The 23,749-nt window shown below is 36.5% G+C and overlaps 1 protein-coding gene across 9 annotated transcripts in view; it reads right to left on the bottom strand.

The window, feature by feature from the left end:
• ADAMTSL3 (ADAMTS like 3) overlaps nucleotides 1-23,749 on the bottom strand; it is a 190,632-nt gene that overhangs the window by 78,973 nt on the left and 87,910 nt on the right. For all 9 annotated transcript variants that reach the window (XM_050712921.1, XM_050712922.1, XM_035554592.2 and 6 more), the window contains exons 6-7: nucleotides 16,538-16,774; nucleotides 1,820-1,946 (exon numbers count right to left, since the gene is read on the bottom strand). In XM_050712921.1, the coding sequence (XP_050568878.1) occupies nucleotides 1,820-1,946; nucleotides 16,538-16,774 (364 nt within the window). The remainder of the gene's footprint in view (nucleotides 1-1,819; nucleotides 1,947-16,537; nucleotides 16,775-23,749) is intronic.

Raw genomic sequence — 23,749 nt, 5'->3', positions numbered from 1 at the left:
ACCCAGGAATTACCCTTCTTCAGGAGAATTGCTGTTGCTGTAAAACTGGAATAGACAGTGCAATTCCAGCTGAATAGCAAGGGGGGAAGAGAGATTTTGTGTATATACATCCTTATATATCTATCTATATATATATATAGGCACATATAATATGATAATACTACAAAAATATTATCCAAACTTTACTGCTTCACAGATGCTGACCAGAAGCTCTGAGTATTTGATATGACAAACTGAAGAAAGAGCAGCCCTCCATGTAAACTCTTTCAGCTCAATACAAATGTTCAAGACGTTTGCTCAGTGTTTCAGGATGAGCAACTTTATAAATTACTGAACTACATTCTCTCATCTATGAAAAAGACCTCGAGTAAAGACAAGGAAATGCTGACATTGATACCCCATCCAGAACACACAAAAAAGGTTCTTTTTGACTTGTGAAAAATTCCATGACTTTAAAAGAGGTTGCCACAAAAATATTCATTATTTAGTTTAGATTACCTTATGTATTGAGTCACAGAACTTATGCAATACAAATAATCACACTGTACAGTAACATGCATTAAGATAACTTACGTTGCTTTTCAAATTACATTCACATTGAAGCATACCACAAACAGTGTCATAAAAATATCACAGAAATATTTATACGTACTGCAATAAGAATTAAACATCATTTAATATACAGCAGCTCTTTCAAAATCAGGGCATTAGTGAAATCTTTGCAGGCTGAACTGTAACAGTACTAAAGTATCTGCAGCTGTCTGAGACAGGTGCTTCTTCCATTTAAAGAATACCTGCTTTCATTTGAACTTTGCATATTGACTTTAATAACATGTGATCATCACCCTAGCATCTGTGGCTGTGCAGGAAGGTAGCAAACCCCAGAGGCTCCATCTCCATGTGACAAATACTTATGCACATTGTGTGTCCAGAAATAAATAAATAAATAAAAATAGATGAGGCAACTGCTACTCCCACTTGATAAGCACAATGGACACGTTATGAGATTACACAGAGCATCATCTGTGAGGGTGGAGAGCATACAAAACCATAGGCTTGTGCCCATTCTCCTCTCATCTACTATCTGCTAGAAGAACCCGTTCAACTGGAGAAATTGTAGCTTCAAAGAAAACAAAAAGCAGAGGCAAACCTCTGTGTACACCTTATACTCCAGTACAAGGTTCAATTCTGATATCTCTCTCTTGTATTTTCAATACTGCTGAGACCTGCAAAGTTACTCACAGTAAGATGCTAATTATTTTGAGAAGGAATGCCAGAATTTGAGTCAAACACACAAAAATGAGAAGTGTTACTCCCTTCCACTTTGTGCCTTTTGTACCATAGAATTAGTTAACTTGCCTCTGAAGTTCAACTGTCTTTAGACACTTTAATAAAAAAAAAAAAAAAAAAAAGCAAAGTTAAGTTGAAAACCAGGCACTTTAAATCACATGCCACAATTTCCATAAAACCATCTATAAGATGTTTCCATGATTTAAAAACATTGCTGCAGCATCACACATTGCAACATGAGGACACCCTCTAAAATAAGATGTGTATCTTGATGGTTATTCCTGATAGAATGAATTAAGTTGCTCTACAAAAAATGCATATCTCAAATTCTTTCCTAGCTATACCCTTATGTGTGGTATCCCTCATGGAATTTCAATTGACTAATCTAGCGCAGACTTTAGAGTAAGTAGCTTTGGAAAACTGCAAACAAGTATATAGTGAAAAGGTCATACTCTGCAATATGTGTGTTAATATACAAGCAGAAAACATAGTCAAGGATAAATCATCACAGGATCAATTTGCAACCTACTTTTTTCTGGTGAGACATGTGCCTTAGCTTGTCCCCTCACAAGCCTGCATGTCGAACCATCTCCTGCACAGATTCCACAGTTGTCTTCCTTGGCATTGCTCCCAAGTTGTCGATCACAGCCTACTGCCTGCCAACATCAACACCACAGTCAGAAGGAGGGCAAAGCTGTAGTAGACATGCTCAGGTTTCTGGAATTTTATTTATTATGTTATCCTTTTGATTTTATGAGCTGGCCTCATTTATTCAAAGCATATCTTGCCATATATTTTAAAAGCACGCTGTCATTTCCACAATTTTAATGATGAGCCACAACAACTGATACATCACGCTATACAAGCGTAGGCAATACATGAATCAGTTTCCCACTACTTATGCAAATGTATGCCATCGAGCATTCTTCTTTCCAACGTGAGGGACAACTATATTTGCAGTTTGTTTTCATCACCTGTTTAATTACGTCTGAGAAAGGATTAATGCAAGGAAATAATCCAAGCTAAATATTTAAAGAACACAGCCTTCAGTTTCACAGACAAGCAGCTGTGAGCAGTGGTTATAATCTAGTGTCTTGGCCATTCAGAATTAAATTGACACCAGTATAGATAACCTACTTGGTATTCATATCAAAATCTGCATGATTCAGGTTGTTTGTTTTGTTTTCTGAATATGAGACCCAATCTATAAAACTTTGCAATGGTTGTTGTAAAACCACCCAGATTTAATCACTGGCAAAAAATCCTTAAGTAGAGTTTTTGAAAAACCATCAACTGAAAAAGATCCAAACTATTAAGAAAACATTTTTGCTGGTCTTCCCTTTTCTTCATGTCAGTCACCCTACAAGAAACATGGGAGTAAGAAAGGGAAGGCAAAAAAGAGGAATAAACATTAACTAGAATTTTCTGCTGAAAGGGAAATAAAGATTTGGTCTCACCTATCTTACCCTTCAACATTTTGTAGAAGAAACTTGCAGAGAGGACCAAATGTTGAGCAATGTGTTAAGAAAACTAATCTGTAGCTTCAAGTTTATTCAGCTCAGCCTATATGCCTCTTATATCCACACTTCCCTGAGAAGCAAGCTAATTTGTTACGGAAATTAAATATATATATATATATATATATATATGTATATTTAAACAAACTCAGAACTGACAAATGGATAGAAAGCACTATGGAAACTCACGGTTAAAAGCAGTGCTAGAATTTTGAAATTGGCCAGTACACTTCTCTTCCTATATAAAAATGCTTGGAAGGGGCAGTTTTAGCTGCCAAGATCCACTGCATCTGTGCTATGCCAAAACTGACACACGATCCCCTTGGAGAGGTGGGGATCGAGTCCACACGTAACAAGCAGGGCTGGGTCTTCCAGTCCCTGAGTTAACACACACTGCACACCCAGTGCCAAACAGGGAGAAATGTAACCTCTACGTTTCATTTGTCTATAGAAAAGGCAGCAAAGCAGCCCCTTCTCCCACTCCTGTTCTCTTTATGTTCCCAGTTCCCCACATCCCACATTCCCTTGAGATGAAGGCATTATGGAGGAAAGCTAATTGCGTTAGCTATTGTACTTCAGCTGAGAGACTTGCTGCACTGAATGGCACCTCTGTAATTTTTACCTCTTTTTAACCACTTCACAACAGGTCATAGGGAAGCAAGTTTACACACTAGAGAACAGCTTAGGCACTAGAGAATAGATTACATCAAAAATCCTGTTCCCACCTTTCCTTTTGAAGCCCAAAGCCATTATATACTTGATGCTGACCCCCCTATAAAGAGCTACAAAACATTGCTGTTTGGTAGGCACATGCAAGATGTTCTGCCGGAATTGGGTAATGTCAAAAACAACAGGAACCTACAGGACATAAAGAAGGAACGCTGCTAATATCACTAGACTCTTCATTAATGCCTGTAAGATAACCACTTGTAATGACTGGCCTGCCAATGGGCTCACAGGTGTTGAGAGAACATAAGAACATCATCCCCAAACTGATCTCCTGAACTTACTGCTGGGCAAGGGCCCACATAAAATGTCATTTTATTTTTTGGGGCTTGTTTGGGATTGTTTCGGCTGGCTGTCACTTAGTCAGAAATGATGTAGTGCTGAACACAAACAGGATTCTGTAACATCACTAATGAAGCAGCTTAACTTAATGGTTTAATGGTAATGATATCTTAAGTGATAATAAAAGCTTAGTTGTAAGAGGCAACAGATTAACCTACTCCTGTGGTAAATCAGACCATCTCAGAACAACTGCTTATTTACAACACAGAAGCGATTCAGGAACTCGTATACAATTTCAGTACTATAATTTAGGATTGAATTAGAGGTTGAAATGTTTTCACTTGAAGATTTTTTTTTTTCCATTTTAGTTCTGGGTTCATCACAGATGCCAAGAAAATAACAACAAAATTGCAAACAAATGACCGAACAAGTTTATCTCCCCATTTTATCACCAATTAGCATTGAGAAATGAATGAAAATGACAGTTTCAGAACCAGAAGCAAACTAGGCCACTACATGGATCAGAAAGCAAATACAATTTCAAGGGCTATAATAACTCAGTGCTTGATGCTGAATTAAGCCTAACTGGCCTTAGGCTAGACAACTCTTTCAATTCCCTACTCCACAACAGACTTTCTTTTTGCCCTTAGAAAACTTCACTGTGCTTTTTGATTCCCACCTGTGAAAGGGGTATAACTGCAATTCTGCACCCCACAGCAATGCTGCGAGAATAAATGTCCTGAAGATCCTGAAACATTCGGGTGGTGCTATGACAGGGACCAAACCAGTAGCTGAGATGGCCTGTATTACTCTAGGGTAGAATTTTAGAATATTTACTGCTCCCCACTGCTTCTCCTGCTCTTATTCACAGGAAGATAATACTAGCACAAGGAGGTAAATTGTTAGAGCTACCGCAAGGGTAATCTTTCTGCAGATCTCACAAACACATTTCCATTTTATACTGTAATCTCATTTCCTAAATATTAAGAATATGCTTATTCACTCATCGGTTAATTCTCAAAGGAAAAATTCAGCTGCATATTATGATACTGTATGTGAGAAATTGCTATTTCTATTGGTTTAAGCTGTTGTATATTTGTAGGCTACAGATCAATCAATCCTTTGGTGAAAGAAGGGTGTTGAGCAAGCAAAGGACTTAGAAGACCAGGCCATTAAAGCCCAACATGATAATAATAAACATACAATATAACTGAGCTATTACACACAGTTGCTATGAAATCAAACTTTCATCACATATAACAAAATAATACAACTGTGCAAACATAAGGCACTGTTGTGTCCAACATGGAAAGAAGAAAAAAGATAATCAGCACAGCAGCATTCTTTAGAGGACAGCTTCAATAGTGTTATTGCTTATTTTTTAATACACAAATGCCCTAGAAATAAAGCAGGAACACTATCTGCTAATGCAAGGGACTTTGAGGAAAAGCTTTACAGCTTGCTTGCCAGCAAAGGTTTGACTAGATCCATGCACCTTCTGTGGACTTCCTTTTGAGATTATTTATATCGACTGTTATGAGTATGCAGTGATATCCCAGGATACAATTTAGAAAATAACTCAATTTAGGATCACAGTTTAGGCCTGAAATGAGCACAGAATTCCAGATAGTTTGGCATATGGTATTTTGACACCAATCATTATAAGTTAAGATATTAATATTTAACTAATAACTTTACTAGAAAAATAACATGGTGATTGAGGGAACAATTTGAAAAGAGTACATGTATATTTGCATGCAGAGCTGTAACAAGGTCTAGTAAATGATACATGGCAACAACCTTGCCCATCTTACACATCTCAGCAAGCCAAAGGGGTCTGATGATTTTCACAATTAAGGTGTTTGTTAGGATTAATTTACTCCACATTGCTAGCTATTTACAGAGCAAAGGGATCAGCTATAAATATTATAGGCAGATTGGGAAAACATCTGCAGGCTTTTAGGGCATAGTCAAAAATAATTATATTAGGTGATTTTAACATAGACTGCATAAATGAAACAAGTGACAATTCAAACCATGTAATGGAAGAACCCTGTCAAGTTAAAAAATAAAAATAAATCCAGAAACAAATACAAAGGCCTAACAAATAGGTCAAAAGAATGGAACAAGTATTGTAAGGACTCGGTTGCAAGTATGTTCCCCACACAAATAAACAGCTGGGGAGATATTGACCAATGTTTAACAAAATGAACAATGCATGGAAATTTAATACAAAAAAAAGATTTTGATAAATAAGTACTTTGTGCATTTAATAAATTGGCCATGATCAGATATCTATGAATTCGGACAGGGTGAAATTGTTTTCAAAGTGGGTATGAACAGTGATATTTTAGGACAGAACCTGAGAATGCTGTTTAGCTGTCTTTTTTCAAAGGAAAAATAGATACATGCAAACAAATAATACTGTTTTGTCACAAGCAGCTAGGATAGAAAGCAGTTAAATAAGCAGTGAACAGAAGGACTCCTCAGCTTCAACAAACTTCTAAACTAAATGTTAGTGTGCCAGTGCTATTGTGAAACACAGTACTGAGGGGTGTTAAATGTTTTGTAGCGTGCTTAGAATAGCTTGTGTAAGTTCAGAAAGGCAAAGGAAGAGCAAAAGGTCATGGTATAAAACACAGTAATACAGATGAAAGAAAAATGAAATTGCTGCTGCTATGTTAGAGGTGACTATGGAACATTACAAATATCTTTGCGGATACGAATCCAAAAATCACTCAGATACTCCCACAGCTGTTTCTTTAACTCTTATGCACTTTCTAGGGTTTCAGTCAAGGTGTTAGATTTAAATGAAGAAATGAATATTGCATCTTAATTCTGATTTATAGTCAAAATATAATCTGCTAAACTAAAGGCTCTTCCTTTCTTAAGGAGCTGTTTATAGTAAACCATCATTAGAATAGGACTACTGAGTGACAGATTTGTTTCCCACAAAAAAGCAAAAAAGCATTGTAGGGAAAACCTGGCAAACCCTAAGCCCCCTTCAGTCTTACCTTAATGAACATGAATACAAAAGGACTAGAACTGCCCATGCAGGGCTCATTACAGGATCAGATTTTGAAATTTGAGTTTTTGCTTATTAGACCATTGCTTTAGGCCTCCTTAACTTGGTTATTCCCTTAATTGACTGCTCACCTCCATCTTCAGGCCCTCTCCTTCAAAACAGGTATGACACCATTTTTTGTAGAATACAGTCCAGGGAAGTGAGTTGTCAATTATAAAAATAATGAGTGTGTCAATCATAAAAATGTTTCTGGAATGCTAAAGATTCAAGATTATATGCTTTGAATAAGGAGCCTGAAGGTATAGCCACACTACACGAAACATGAATACTGAAGTGAAACATGAGTAAAAACACCAGGATCTGTGCGTAACAAGCACTGAGTGTTAAGTACCACTTACTGTCGAAAGTATGAAACTGTATGTAGCAATATATAAGATAATATACAATATTTCTCTTTAGAAAAGGGCTCCCTGCTTCTCTGGAACCAGAGACCCAGGTGCAGCCAGAAGAAACAAACATACTGAGTTGTCCTAATGGAAGTGGCCACAAAAGAATAAATCACTGCTGTTTTTATTTATGGTAGATATATAAATTCTGTGAAACGGTAAGACTGAAGTTGCACTTGTGTCATTCTTTTTCTCTACCTACTGTGTCTTAGACTAAGCTCTTAGCAGACAGACTATTTAAATATTCAGCAAATATCCACACTGAAAACAAGTACGTGCTAAATACTACTTTAATGTCCTCAGCTGATTCTAACAGTATTTTTTGATTTATAGCCTCATTTATCAGTGATTCCATCAAAATGATAATGTAAGTTCATTACATTTTTCTATGTTCCATGTTTGCCCAAGGGACTGCCAAGCCCTGTGTCAGGGAGTGATGCTTTTTATTAACGTGATTGACTTTAATAAAATAAAAATAGAAAACCAATTCAACAACATCTCACAATGACATAATTAGCATCCTTCTAGAGTTGCTTTGTAAACCACACAATGGTTGGAAAAATCCAGACGAAGCCTACTCTGAGTACATTTGCATTTTCTTACTTTCATTGGCCTGGCTATTTCAAAAGACACACGTCTGTGTGTACTCATGAAATAGATTGCAAATGGGACAGTAGCACAAATGTTCAGCTGGCATTTAGTCAAATTCAGCCAAAGCAGAAAACCCACCAGAAGTGCCCAATATTCTTAATTTAAGAAAGAAGTACTACATTTCTGCTGCGCAAGGAGCTGCACTACAGAATACATAAATGGAGATAATTATATTTCTTAACAGGAAAGTGATAGCTATTCTACAGGGGGATCCTTTTCCTAAAGGCCTGACCAGTCTGTAATTATCCTGGTACATGCTGCCCAGTAGTTTAAGTTTTGCAATATTCCTGTAACAGATCTGTTGCTAGTTATTCTCAATAAGTGACTCCTGTATTGGTTGGACCACTGCCACTGATCTGCTGAAGGGTGTAAAGACTATGTGAACCAGGTGCAATTGGTTTTCATTGCCTGTGAAATTTGTCAAGGTGTGAAAAACATTGAATAAAAGTAGGTTATTACACCAAACAGATCCAATGAAGTGATGGGACTGCCCTGCCACCAGAACCAGTAGTAGTTGGACTGTCATAACCAAATTATTTATTTCATCCTTAAAAGAGATCAGAATTTAGATTGAAATGGAGCAAAAATATCTACATAGTTTTAAAGGTTATCAGCATTGCACAAAATACAACATATCCTCTGAACTATTTCTGGCAAAAATAATGTTCTCCAAGTCTTGTGACTTGACTAAGGAAAGACATATGTTTTATTTCAACATTTGCTAGTAAAAGAAAAAAGAAAATAGTGAGAAATCCTTACATGCTCACTAAAATAAATCTCTATTGCAGTTTATTAGAAGCACTCTCAAGAGGGAAAATTAAAATCCTCAAGGTCTTGGTCAGAGAAAAAAGATTTCTATTTCTACAAAGAGACACACCAAAAACTCCCAAACTAAAAAATTAAAGCTCTATTTAACTGTACAGGCACATCTGCTATCACACCATGCAGATCTTGTTGCATCAGTGTCAGCTATTTGTTGCATTTTCTCCTGCTCTACTTGTCTTGCCACAGAATCACTGTGCAGGCAGATGTTAGGAATGTCTGCATCCACACAACAAATAACTTTAAATATGGCTATGGGAATTTATGGTAATAAAAACATAAGTATAAAATTCATCATGGGAAAATCCTGCTCTGCCTTAGTCAGTATTTTCCATGCATCTTTGCTGTGCTGTAAAATCCAGAGGCTGTCATTCAAAGCCCATCTATTCATTTACGTTGCAGTCTACACTCACATCCTTTGCTTTGCGATAACTTCAGCTTGTAGTTTATTTCTACACAGATAAAATATGTCCATGGAGAGAATATAAAGTAGTAACTCCCATCTTTCCCATGATCATCATCTACAAGTGATTCTGAATAACAGAGGGATAGATACCAGGATATCCCTCTAATTCAGAAAGTCACTTTTTTTAAAAAAAAAAAAAAAATAGGTAGAATACTTTCTATTTAAAGTAGAATTTGCCTTATCCTCCCTGAATATTTAATTGGTCTGATTTTTTCCTCACACAGTGCTGTCTCATAACTCTTCAGTTATGTCTACTCTCAACCTAACGAAGGTTTGATTGTAGCATGGGGTCTTGCATCTCTGCCAGCAAGCCGGTGCAGATCAGTAGCAGCCCAGACAAGCTGACCTGTGTGTTAGCGTATTTTAAGAAACAGATTACAGCCCCGTCAGGGACCTTGAGCATGTACTCTGACAGTGTATATCCCAGCCCATCACTTCATTTTCTTGAGAGCAAGAAAATTTCTTCTGTGTTTTCAGTTGTTTGTGGATGAGAAAGCAGGGAGTAAAGATAAAGCATGTCAAAATCCAAAGCTCAGAACAGAGGCATAAAATAAGTCAGAATGATGGACATGAGGAGACATACCATGATGTTTAAATTCCCCAGCCCTCAATACAGAGAAAAAGAATGTAAAGCAATAAAAAATAAAAAATACAGTGCATAAAATTCATTGCATACTAAAGGGCTCCTAAAAAGACTTTCCACATATTTCTGCAAACATTTTTATATCTGAAGGCAAGAGGCTAAGGAGTGTTCCACAATTCTGCAAATCCACTTCCATCAAATAAAACAAAGTGTTCCCAAAACATTTAACTCTTACAACAGGATCTGTCACATACTAGGGCAGCTGAGAGATCATAGGACCACCCAGCAGGAGAGTAAGTACCCTTTCCCACACTGTTTCCATTTTAGAAAATACACATACACACAGAGGGTAGGACACAAATTCCCATTAGGCTTCTTGCTTGTGAGAATGCTTTTGAAAAGAAATCAATATATGGAATCAGATTACTTTGTCTTTCTGACTGGGCCCAGCCAAGTCTCCCTTGCTATAGGAAGGTGAAGCTAGCTCTGGGGAATTTGAAGGTTACTAAGGCAAGTTCTAGTTCAACAAGTTCAAGGCAAGCTCTAGTTCTAAGGCAAGTTATCTAGTTCAATAAGATAACCAAATCCTGAATTACCCTACTGACTTTATTATTGTTCACATGCTGTAGGACCTTGCTAGGTTGGGAAATAAAATCACATTTGTACAAAGCTCACTAAAACAAAACAAAACTTGGCAAAGAGCTTCACTTAAAAAAAAAAAAAAAAGACAGATAAGAAACTGGAGATCAGAAATAACCCACCACTTATCTGACAAGGAAGGATAAACACAGACAGTAAGAAATCCCCATCAGCTGTATTTCTCCATAAGAAACAGTGGTGTGGAGAAAAATAAAAGGTCTAAAAAGAGATGACAATTTCTAGCAGCAGCGAATAGCAAGGGATTCCAAACGACGTTTTCAACACATCTTACCATTATGTGCCACAAAAGCCCTCCATTGAGTCACCAACAATGTCATCTCAAGTGAACCACTACATTTAGGTTGGCTGTCACATTAGAGGGGTTTGAATGAGCTCTTAGAGTGTGCCTGTGCGATCTGCTGGCTTGGGCGCTGCTGAGAGCCTCCGTGGGAGAGGAAATGCCAATTTCCATGACAGAGGGTGGCATTGGCAAATCACAGAGGACAGGTTTATGAGATGTCACACGTGTGTAGCTATATGGAGATTTTGGTACATAGATCTTCAGGCCAGAAAGATTTATTGGATCTCCATGAGTAATTCCCATAGTCGCTCTGGATAAAGTCCAGCTCTAGTGCCTGCAAAAATATGTAGCCAGGGTATGGGTCTCTGCACTGGGATCTCTCCATGCTCCCACGTACTTTTGTACATAATTACTCTGTCTGTTGGCTACTTAACAGTACCCAGGAAAGAGTATAAGTATAAAAGAAGACTTAACAAAAAGCTACTTCAAAATCAATTCCTCCCATGAGTTGAGGTTTGAAGGCTAAAAAGATGAAAGGCAAAAAATGTGATGCGGAGATTTTTTTTTTTTTTTTCCCATAATGGACTCTGTAAACTGTTATTCAATGATTAGCTATTTCAACATCTTAGGGTAAGGTTATATTAAGTAACACATCACTTTCAGCATGATTACTCCAAAGAGTAAAAATTAGAAGATTTATATCTAGATAGCTATTTAACTCCTAACTTTCAATTAAACGCTAGAGTAAATTCAGGAAGGAACATAAGAGAAATTTCTGTATTTTTAAGGAATCAAATCCCTCCTTAAAGCATAAGATATTCTTCAATGCGTCATTATTCATTACAATAATAAAAAATTAGAAACTAGCTATAGACAACTATGTAGATTCATTTCCTACATATATTTCTAAATGAGATGAAATTCTTTACCATTTCCTGTGGTTTTTACTGGGAAGTCTGTGCTAATTCTGGATAGAAACATCCTTCCTAAGTATCTGAACACCAAACCTCTTGTGCATTTTGGGAAGTCCTTTAACACACGAGCGAAAAGAAGTATCCACAGGAACTGACAGGGTAAGGATACAAAACACCTTAAGCTAGCACTTTGTGAAAACAACTCTTAAAACACAGGGATTCAGAATCAGAAGAAATTACTAATGTGCTATGATTTTATGTTCTAAGCATGAGCAGAGCTCATGAAAAATCATGAAAAAACGTGCAGACTTCCAAAGGCTTACAGCAACTGTTTTCAATGAAAACTGACAGATATTTACATCAAGAGAAAGAGTGCTTTGGCAGCAAGTGTGTGAGATACCTACTTGGCATATCGTGACACGTGACAGAAAATAAGCAGCATGGCAGAAGTCAATGGCACTCCACTTGACATATGGGATGTGTTCTGATGTCAGCTAAATTTATGCCATATGCTACAAAGCATAGTGTAGTGTCTGCTTTTTGGGAACACAAACAACTTGCTGACACTAAATGGAAAGTTCACCACAGGATTTACATCATCTTTGACCTAATTGTGACAGCCTAGGACAAAAGTACTCAGGCTGCTCCTCAGGACTCCAGAGTTCTTGGGTGATGCATGTATTTATTGTCCAAACACGACTCCAGATTAGGAAAATTATCAGTGTAACCATTTTAGGTACTGAAACAAGTAAGACCCCATTTTGCATTTTGGTAGGAAAAAAAAAATAAAAAAAGAGAATTAAAAACAAAAAAACACAAGGAGAGGCAGGGCCCCGAGGCAGATGGAACAGCTGGGTAAATGTTGCCCACACATGTGTCTGACATACAGATGTTTTTAAATGTCTCCACCCACATCCAGATGGGCACAGCAGGAATATGTATGAAAAAATGTGTTGGGAGTTGTGCAGAGACTAGAAAAAATATCAGAAGTTAAGTGTGAAAATCCTCCTGGCAGTGAAGTTTTGACCTGTCCACATTTAACACAACAGACCCAGATATTTGCTTTGGTAACACAAGCAAGGCAGTAGCAGACTTAAAAATAAATAAATAATGATTAAATTGCTTGGCTCAATTGAGCCTTGAACAACCCCAAAATACCTTACTAAGTTTCCCAATAAACTTTTCCCTCCTCCTCCGCCTTTAGATTTTACTTTCCCTGAAGCCTCAAAACTCTCATCCAGTGAGCAGTTTTGTTGTCTACTGATTTTCTTTGACAATGTTCTTTAGTTTGAGTCTACTTGTTAAGGGAAGTGCAAAGAATCAGAACTGAAGCTCAACAATATGAACTTAACACCCTTGTGAATTCATGCTCTGCCCAAAAGATTGACTGAACAAGAATCCAAGAGGTGAGCTTAGTGATACAGCCTCTAAAGTAAGCCTACCTTACCAAGAATAAGGAAACAGAGGAAAGTGCAATCATGCTCGTGGCAGCGGAAGCTGAGATCTTATAAAACCTGCCAGCTTTCTGAGACAATAAATGAGCAAAACCAGCACTAGTTGCAAAAGGACTTGGGCAAGCCAGTCTCCTTATACTAACTCTTTGGTGCTCCGAGGCATAAAAGCAAAGATATCCACATCAGCAGGATGACATGTTTATTTAGATGAGTTAACTGTAAAAACACTTGCCAAGTTATTTGCAGGCTGTGCCAAATATATGACAGAACCCAACAGACTGATCTTATAGCAACAATCCTGGAAAATCACATTTTTTTTGCTGTCTCTCAAACTTAACAGCAGTTGACTAAACAACCATATTCTTCCAGGAAAGATTAGATGTCAATTTGTTTTCTTTTCCTGCTTAAACAGGAGTAGCAACAAAGATTGGTGTCAGTTTCTGAGGAAGTACCCCCCTCTGCACTCCCTTTCACTAGAAAGCAACCTTTACACTCTGCCCCCAAAACAGTACACGAAGAGAAAATGGTTATTCAAATGACTATCATCTTTAAAGGTTTTTGGTAAATAGAACTCCTAATGTTGATAACAGCAGAACTACTTAAAAAAAAAAAAAAAAAAAGTATTATTGTAAGACCTCAAAGTACTTAAAGGTCTTGATACAGACATAGATACACCTTGCTAAAATTTTCCAATTCTAAACCAACAAATCTAGACTTAAAAAAAAAAAAAAAAAAAAGAATCAGTGCAAAAATACCTCATCTATAGCCAGTGGCTTAAAGTAAATGCAGAGAAAGCACCTCAGAGCTTATGATCTTAGATTAAGGTATAAATGAGTAAAATCACATAAGTAACAGCATGTCATAACCTTGGATTTTTTTTTCTGAAAGATGTTCTCTCACATTGAAAAATATTTTTCTGCAATTAAAATAATAATAATATTAAAAGGAATAGACGGAGAAAAAAAAATGATTCTCGTTAGCAGTGCAAAAGAGCTCCAGTGCTTGTTTCTGAAATGATTAAGTTCTTGAGCCACTACTTGGGTTATTCTAAAAACTGATTATTTAAGATTCCAAATATTTGATGTCAAATATACATACAGGAATACTGAAAAATACTAATAAGAAACATTTAAGGCAACCCTTCTGAATATATCTTTCAATCGTTCTTCATAAATCTGGTTCTACCCTAGCCAAAGTGAATTTTATGCCATGTATTAAAGATTCTGGATGTTCAAGGTCACTGTGGGAGGCACTGCAAACCCCTCATCACTGAGTCAAATTCTCAAAAAAAAAAAAAAAAAAAAAGGCTACATAAGCTACATTATATTCAACACACTTCTGTGCTGCAATAGACAAAAACAGCAAAGGCTTATGTAGATTTATCATCTACAAAATGTTTCGGTAACCTCCAGGGTGAAAGTTGATATTAAAAGAGGAGACATCACTAAGAATATTGCAAAAGAAATGTATTATTTTGCAAGTGCTTCCATTGTTTATAGAGCTATATCCTATCTAAACACACAGGGTAACGAATGCTGTTGGATACCACTGTGAAATACTATTGACAAATGTTGTTTCTTGAAGGGCAAAACCGTAAGGAATTCTTCTTCTATTTCAGAGGCAGCAGATGCATTGTATGCTGGCATGATTGGTGTTGGAAGTGCAGTATACATAGAAGTCACAAAACACACAGCAAAGTCCAGATCATATATTAATGTTGCTGTAATCTGCACACCAGTCTTCTGCCAAACGTCAAATTTTTCCCAATAATGGGGCTATTTTGCTCTCCAGACTACATACTGCATTTTTGAGCCACATTCATTTTAGGCATTTAACACAACAACAGATGCAGAGAAAGGAAACTAATTGCAATAACATATCCATTCTATTAAGATGGTTTTGTTTATAAAACTTAAGATTACAATATTTCTTTGCTAGTGAGACATGATCAAAGCCTCAATTATAGCGCTTTTTTCTTTTAACACCAACTGAAGTTGATAGCATAACTCTAATAATGACTGTAGATGGAAAGGTAGATTCCCAGTAAAAATACACTAAAAATCAAATAATTCTATCACAACTTCACCCTGTATAATAATGGTTACCACCCTGGGTAGAGCTCAGAATAACTCATTCCAAGTTACTGAGTCTGAAATTGGTTCAAAAAGCCATTATGTTAAGCTATTAATATCCCTTATAAAGGCCTCTTACAAACCCAGCATGCAGAGCACATTTGTACATTGACTGTGTCTGTGCAAGGATAAGTCTCATAACTGCTTCCAACTGCCTGAAGCCTGTCTTTCAGCTGAAGCAGAAAAGGTGGTGATCTGGAGACTAGGCAGACAAGGAGAGAAGTCTGGGTAGGACTGGGTAGAACTAGGCACAATGCTGAATGAATATCAGCTGGCTAGAACTAAAACTGGAACAGATGAAAAATGATGATATTCAAGCCAAGAGAACCAAAGAACTATGGTGCTGCCCTTCCTCACACATTTCTGTTCTCCAGTTAATAAGGCAGCACAAAATACTGGGATCTTATGCTGCTGACTCTCTTTGCCTCAAGGTTATCACTGTTGTTCTGACAGTGAGCTTCTGACCCAATTATTGGACTTAGGTGAATATCCATCTTAAGAGGCTGCATCTTGAAGGCCTGAGACTCCCTCTTCCATCAAAGGACAACAAGTATGATGCAAGTATATAAAGCAAGAGTTTGGCAGCTGAGCAAGCCTTGTTTATTTTTAATGTTTTTATCAGAGGCAGAACCTCCCCTCTAGCAATGAAATCTAGAAATTACAAATGTACAATAGGAATTTAAGATTCAGATCTTTGGAATGCACCTTGTGGAAAAAAAATACTACCGTAGTCATATTCATTGCATGGATTAGGAACTTCTTAATAAAATGAAGAGGCAAGAGTAACACATGTAACAGGCAGACATACACACTCCCACACACCCAACTGCCATTCTGGGCTGGAGCCTGTAAAATATCATTTTTTTTCCATAACAGAGTTCATGTGATAAAAGACTTAGAGAAGGAGTAAAATGAATCTGAAGGCTATGTAATTTCATCATACCCTGGCAGACATACCAAAGGTTGGGTTTTAACTAGTTTCAGTAACTTTTACATGACTAAAAATTGCAATACAAATACAAGAATGAGTGAATGTTATTGACCTGTTATTTGTATATAAAAATATCAGTGGATAAGACAGTCAAGGACTTCTGTGTGCAAGAGAAAGGTAAGTTATTTACAATCCAGGTGGCAGTACTTGCAAATACTTCCAAAGAAAACTGCTACATAAAGATGAAAAACAAACAAACAAACAATCAAAACAAACAAACAAACAAAAAAAAGTGACCACTTCATGTGCAAAGTGCCACAGAACAAAGGCCATGTTCAGATTTCCACTACAAACATACCTGGCATATTCCACTGATGCACATATCCAAGGATTCGATATTGCAACGAGTACCATCTAGAACTTTTGGGGCAAGCTCCACAATCAAGTTCTTTCCCAGAGCTTGACACTTCAGGGCACATGGTGCAGTAGGATCATTATAAACAGGGATCCACTCATAAAAATGTCCCTGGTATTTGACATCATTGTAGGCTGAACACTGTTGTGCTCTAAAATCACCAACATCAGAAGGGCAGTCCTAAAAACAAACCACAGAAAATAATTTATTAAAAAAAAAAAAAAAGAAAAAGAAAAAGTGAACCATCTGCATTTTTAATAAAGTTATCTGAGAATTAGGACCTGTTCAGGTAGGCTTATTTCAGGGATGGATCTGCTACAACAAATATCACAGAATCACAGAATATCCTGAGTTGGAAGGGACCCACAAGGATCATTGAGTCCAACTCTTAAATATGTCACATTGCAGTGTTCTACTGTGTGTATTAAAACAATTTATGTTCCTTAATCCATTGCTTACGATACAGGAAACAGAATATTAACCATATCCCAGTAATAACACAACTGATACATGAGAATAATTTAAAAATGCTACTTTTTATGACAGTATATTGTACATTCACTTCTAAAGTCTGGTTCTGTAATAAGAACTAACTTCTAAAGGAATCTATACCTTTTAAATTACTATAAAGAGATGTCTGACATTTAATTTTTTTTTTCCAATAACTTTTTTCACTTAAGGATTTCAAAGCTGCACTGATTCATCAGTTCATATGTCTGAGTGATGACAGATTATTATATTGCAACTTATACAAAAAGAAATAAAAATTTGTCTAATCAATTGTTTAGTATTGCTCAGAAAGAGCAAGACTGTTAGGAGACACCAGAATTTTGTCCTTTACTATAATTACAAAAAGATCTTCACCTCAAGGGAAAAAGTAAAACTTGGTTTGTTGAAATAAAACATACTTCAAATTGGTAACAATTATATAGTGCTAGTTCCAAGGAGACAGTTCAATACTTCCTCCCATACAGAGCCTCAGCATATAGAGGTGAAACACGAAATACAAGAAATGCCTTGTTAACAAAGTTTGAAATATTCTAAAATATTTTTTTTCTATATAAAACATTGCACCCAAACAATGATGTTAATATTAAACTACAATGACAGGAAAGGAGATGAATATTGATTTATTCAAAAAGAACTTTGGTAAAGTACTGACAAAGGAGTTTGTGTGTCAAACAATCTCTCACCGAAGACTTCACTTGGAAGTATGTCCAGTCTCAAACAGTCCATATGCCAGACTGAGAGGATATTCTTCCAAGAATTCCAACTGCACATACATGCCAGATGTGAGACTGATTTTAACAAAGATTTGTTTTCATTGGATATAAGGCTGAAAGATTGTGATGTGTCAGCTGAACTCCTGGAACTTATTACTAGGTATTAGTTAACAATACTAATCCTGAACTGTGCTTCAACATTATCAGAGAACTGAACCTCCCCTGAAAAAAACTAATGAAATAGCAAGTGCATTACATGATACTACAGATTAAAACATACATGAGAACGGTATGAATTCACTCCAGTGCCCTCAACAATATCTTCCTGACACCATTTTGTCATATGAATCTGGATGAGTTGGTACTGCATTAGCAAAATACTTCATCAGTATCTTATTTTTATTATTTTTATTTTCACTATAGGAAACAGCAACCTAGAGATGTCTCTAGCTTATCTGTAGTTTACAAACAACTTCTAAAATAAGTAGTTCCCTTATAGATCAGCACTAGGGGCTTTTGCAAAGTGCACTGAGCAATTCACTGATCATTCCCAGCAACGCTTTTCAGCACAGTCTGGTGCTACACCTTACAGTGACAGTAAATCAAAATTATGCTAATACATTTCATATTATTCTTAACCTGGGATACTTCTAGTTTGAGTCTAGTTTGTTTAAGCAATAACATGATGAAATAAGAAAATGAAAATTTAAAATTACAGTTAATGTAACACTTCAAGAGTTTAGCCTCTGTAAAATCCCACAGGTGAGAGCTTCTAAAAACATCAAGCAAATACTGCTAGAAAATACCCTTACTTACTGTCATTCCAGAGAAATTCCCCAAATTTGCATGGGTGTAAATGAGAACAGAATTTGGCTTGGACTTATCTGTCACCTCTCATTTACCATAACTACAAGACTAAAAAAGAGGGAGGACACCAGAGTTCATATGGATACCATATGGTTCCCTTCCACCATAGCAAATAGAGGAGAAGCTAGGAATAAGAAATAGTAGAAGTTAGAAGTAAAGTTAGAAGCAATATTTTGGACTAGTGCTGTTCAACCACACATGGCTTCATTTTCATAACAAGGAACTAAAACACTATCTGTAAAATAGGCAGAGTGATGTCCTTAGGCTGAGTTTTGACAGGCTGTTCTTACAACTCATTATCGCTAGGTGTTGATGCAATGCCAAGACACAAACACTACAATGTCAGGATGTCAATCCATGGTTACTGTATGCTTCTCACTGATTCAACACAATGCAAACCCTTCCTTCCACTCACTTCCTGACTGCTGGAGAGCAAGTGAATTCTCATCTCCCTATTCTGTTTTGGCATCTTCAAAGAACGCAAAGAGATTGTGGCAGCTTTTGATTCACATGCCAACTCCACCTGCTTTATGTTTGAGCTGTGTTCAAAAGCAGGAGCCTAAAAGGAACATCACAAAGGGATATCAAAGGGCTGAAATTATCATTTACGTTATATCAGAATTTGGATGACAACCAAGTTCAGATCTGTTTTCCTGGGAGCAATATATGTTTGTATAAAGAAAGGTGTTTATAATTTAAACAGAAAGACGAATAAGCACAGAAAGGAATGTAATCAAGACAACAAGAGGACTCAGATTTCAGATTGATTCCATTGGACTGGGTCAGAAAAGTGAGAGGGAGCTTAAAAAGTAGAAAGGAAAAGTAAGGGGGCAAGATGTGGGAGAGGTAGACAAAGGAGAAGCATGTGTGGGAAGTGGGCAAGGCCGCTTGTCAGCCAAGGATACAGGAGCCCTAATCCTTATTCAATGGTTTTAATCTACTTCAGATATCAATTCATTCCTTCCTTCCCCCTACCCTGTCAATATTCCACATTTTTTTCTTGTTTTTTAAACATTTTTGCTACCAACTTTGGGATTTTTCAGATTTCCTAATTTCAGCAATTGCTTTTGCCTTGTACTCAAACCACTGAGCCAAATCCAGGCCACTCGTAGCTTCACACACAACATAAGGAGCTCAACAGATATCTATAATGTCTAATACATGAAAGCTTTGGCAAAATAATCACATCCAGATTTCATAGTGTAATGAATTGTATTTATGACATGACTTATGAACATATTAGACAGGCAGATCTGAAAAAGATGCTTCAGACATCACTACCATACAGTTTAAAATATATATATATATCTCCCATTCTTTTTGTGACAGATCATTAAAACTACTGCATTTAAGGGCTGGCTTCCTATGAAATGTATCGTTTCAGTTTTGGCAGTGACTATTCACAGTCTTTGAAAACAAAGCTAACCTGGGAAATCTGAATCTTTGTAAGCAATGTTCATGGACAAAATATGAAGGTTGCATCAGACCCTGTGGTTCCTGCCAACAATTACTCTGCTGAAAAAAGCACAAGAGAAGGCAAGAAAATTCCCAGTAAAAATGATGACACCAAAGAAAGTCTAGTCCTTTGTCTAGTTTTGTTCTTTGAATCTCATTTTGTTGAAACCTAGCCAAAACTGATGAAGTCACTGTTTTGTTTTCTTTTTGAAACTAGCTTCAGGTTCTAAGTTATTCATAGGCAATTTTCAGGCCACTTCTTAGTAAAATCAAGATACCTGAGCTAGAAACCCTAGCCAGGATCGCTATGGGGTATATCAGCATTATTAAATAAAAAATAAGATAACAGATTAGAAAGAAACTATGCAACTCAAAGTGAAATATTATAGGAATAGAGCAGAGATAGATCAGCCAAGATTTTCTGAATAGGATAAATGAACTGGTTAATAGGTGGATGCTGGGACAACAATATGATAAATATGCTGAACAGGTGTGAGCATTATCTGTATATAATAAAAGTTTACAGTGAAATTAAATGTGAGCAAATCTGTTACAAAATGTTTTTTTTCTTGCTATAGGAGAGTCACTCTGGCAAACACATAAGTGACTTTTTGGCATGTAAGAATGTGAAATTTATGGGGAAATGGCCCAAATAACTTGTTCTATGAATAAGACCCTAAAGGATTATCTTAAACACTTCCATATAGTGCACATCATAGCATCAGAATGTAACAGTATATACAAAAATGGAAATATAAAAAAGGGGTTTAAGAAAGACTGAAAATCACATTGAACAGCATATAATGAATAGTTTGTATAGTTTATTTCTCTAAAGTTTCTGTAAGAAGAGCTGAAAGCACACAAGCAGTTTTAAGAAACCAAGTACATGGCATCCCAGTTATAGATAGAAAGATAAGCAGGCTAAATATATGTATGCCTTAATAATCTCAGCAATTATTTTGTTGCTAAGACCTTGAATTGATTTTTTTGATTGAAACATCACTAATATTATTCTGGAACTATGCTTGAGTTCAACGAACTTACTACTATTCTATTACAAATCCAGATGAAACCAATTTTCTGGTAAAATGATTCTTGTTCTTTTCATTAGAATGACACACACATTAAGTTGTGCTTCATTTGTACTCCCCAATATAGATGTTAGTGGTGTAATGTATCATGTAGCAAAATTACATTTGCAGACAATTTTACACTGTATATATACTGTGTCTCATGTGGTTAACAATAATACCTACTAATATGGAAAGAAGCTAGTTGAAACTCAATTTTCAAACTAAAATTTTACTCTTAAAGTGAGAAACATTCATTAGAAATAATGCTTTGGGGAAAATTATATCATTTGAAAGAGGACTGGCCTAGTCCTAGTCTGGCATTAGGTCTAAGCTCGCATTTCAAGGTTAAATCAGGTCTAATACTAGGTTCTAATTCAGTGAGGCCAAATTCAAATATCAACTTTCCACTGTACTAACAATGGAAATCTCATGAAATTTATTTTTCTCGGGAGTTCTCCATTATCTGATCCATAATCTAGGAAAAACAGTTCCTGAGAGATTCTGGCTCTATCTGAACTGAAATAGAAACCTGACCCCTTTCAGACATGCCCCAAAAGCAGAACTGTAAATGCAGCTTCCTGTCTGGAAATTAACATTTGAATCATCATAAATTCAAACAGATTCACATACAAGATGCTAGCCACTTATCGCTTTAAAATAAGTCTTAAAGTTAAAAAACAGGTCCCAGTGACTTCAGAAAAACTCCCTAGGGGTTCAGAAAGGATATGGTATTGAGTGCCTTCATTCTCACCATAGATTTTTACTGCATAATCCTCAAAATGTGTCCACAACGAGTCTTATGTATCCAAAAAGCAAGTAACTTCTGCTATAAACAGAGATTTATGCACAAATTGATCTCATCTTTCTCCTTTTTCTGTACACTATGAAGTTTCCTGATTGTTTCACTGGAGGAACAAAGTACACTACACTGACTTTTTTTGCACTGTTGCATAGGAAGTCGGAGAGCACTGCATCAAGCAAGGAGAAGTATATTATTGCATATAACATACATTTATCTAGATCAGGAATGTAGCAAATATTTTATAAAGTGGCATTTTTTTTATTGCTTACATACTGGCTGGCTGCAATTTATCGCACAGCTTTAAGAGACTGATTTTTTTGTGTGTGTGTGGTATTTTTATTTATTTAAAATTTTAATTTATTATTTTTATAAGGTAAGGACATTGTGTACTAAACTACTAGGCCTTTACTTCAGAAAGGTCAAGTGACAGGGTTTGTCTCCAGGATCTGACTTTTGCATGTACTGGGCCTGATTCATTAATCACTTCCACTAGTTTCTGCCAGCAGAAAAAACTCCATCCAATACCAAGAAGTGGAGTTTTACAGTAATTTAAGGTGCTAGCAAGTCTTGTTCCTGAGGAGGTCAGAAGCCAACTGGCACAAAAGAAACCGTAGGTGTGGCAAACTGAAGAGTGGGAATGGCCAGTTTTTCCAGGAGATGCACTGATTCAACATACTTACTGGGCAACTTCCAGAGTCAGGTCTCCTAAGGAACAAGTGTCATACTTCACAGCTGCCTGACACAGGCAGAAATCAGAGAGTTGGCAACACCTTATCACCTGGTCTTCTTTGGGTATAACAACTCAAGGCAACTGTACAGCTTACCTTTTAAGGGGTATTTGTGTGAAAATTGTTACCTTTCTCCCAGAGGCAGAAGCAGATGAATCAAAGACACTACAGCAAAATGGAGATAAGATGCTTTTACTTTGTCTATTTTCCCTCTATTCTGGAATGGGATTGTAAGGATGTCATATTGTACTGTAAGGTAACCCATGCTAGGAGGTAACTGCAGATCATAAACCACCCCATTATGAATTATTGTGTTTGTGCACATGGTCTGTTGATCAGTGGTATCACAAAATCCTGCATGAGCTGCACACCTTGAACAGACTACTACATCTGGTGTGAAAGAAGGCAGCTGTTTAAACAGCATAAAGCATCACTACAAATCAGTTGAGCACACGTCACGAAGTATGCCATATGTGACTGGTTTTCATAAAATGTGTCTGTAAAAATAAAATTTGATTGCATCATAGGAACAGTAACTGCATATTCAAATCTCCAGCTTCATATTCAGTCACGGAAATTGTCTATGCCAGTGTACCTAAATATACATACTTTTACATATAGAAATATAAAGAGCTGGGCTTAGGCAAACAGAGGGAATGTAAGTAGTAATTATTCAATTTAGGATTTGAAAGCTACACAGGTGGTTACCCTCTTTGCTCATGTGATGAGTGGTGTGCTATAGCTAGTGATCACAAATGATCAGGACCCCAGTTTAATGCTTCATCTGAAAGACAGCACCCCAGGAAAAGCACTTGCTACTTTAAGATGAGAACTGATTTGTTAATACTCCAAAATGTGTAACTTTCCTAATAAATGATATAGAGTGTTCTAATTCACAATTGGCACTACAATTTGAAAAGAAAATACCCATTTGGGAAGCTTAAATTTGAAACTTCGTGGTGTCATGCAGAGCGAAATCTTTAAAAATGGTAATAATGATGGAAAGA

The sequence above is a fragment of the Cygnus atratus genome, chromosome 11 (assembly GCF_013377495.2).
Source record: "Cygnus atratus isolate AKBS03 ecotype Queensland, Australia chromosome 11, CAtr_DNAZoo_HiC_assembly, whole genome shotgun sequence".
Taxonomy (NCBI): domain Eukaryota; kingdom Metazoa; phylum Chordata; class Aves; order Anseriformes; family Anatidae; genus Cygnus; species Cygnus atratus.
Note: the sequence above shows the minus strand (reverse complement) of the source record. Positions and strands in the feature narration are given on the sequence as shown.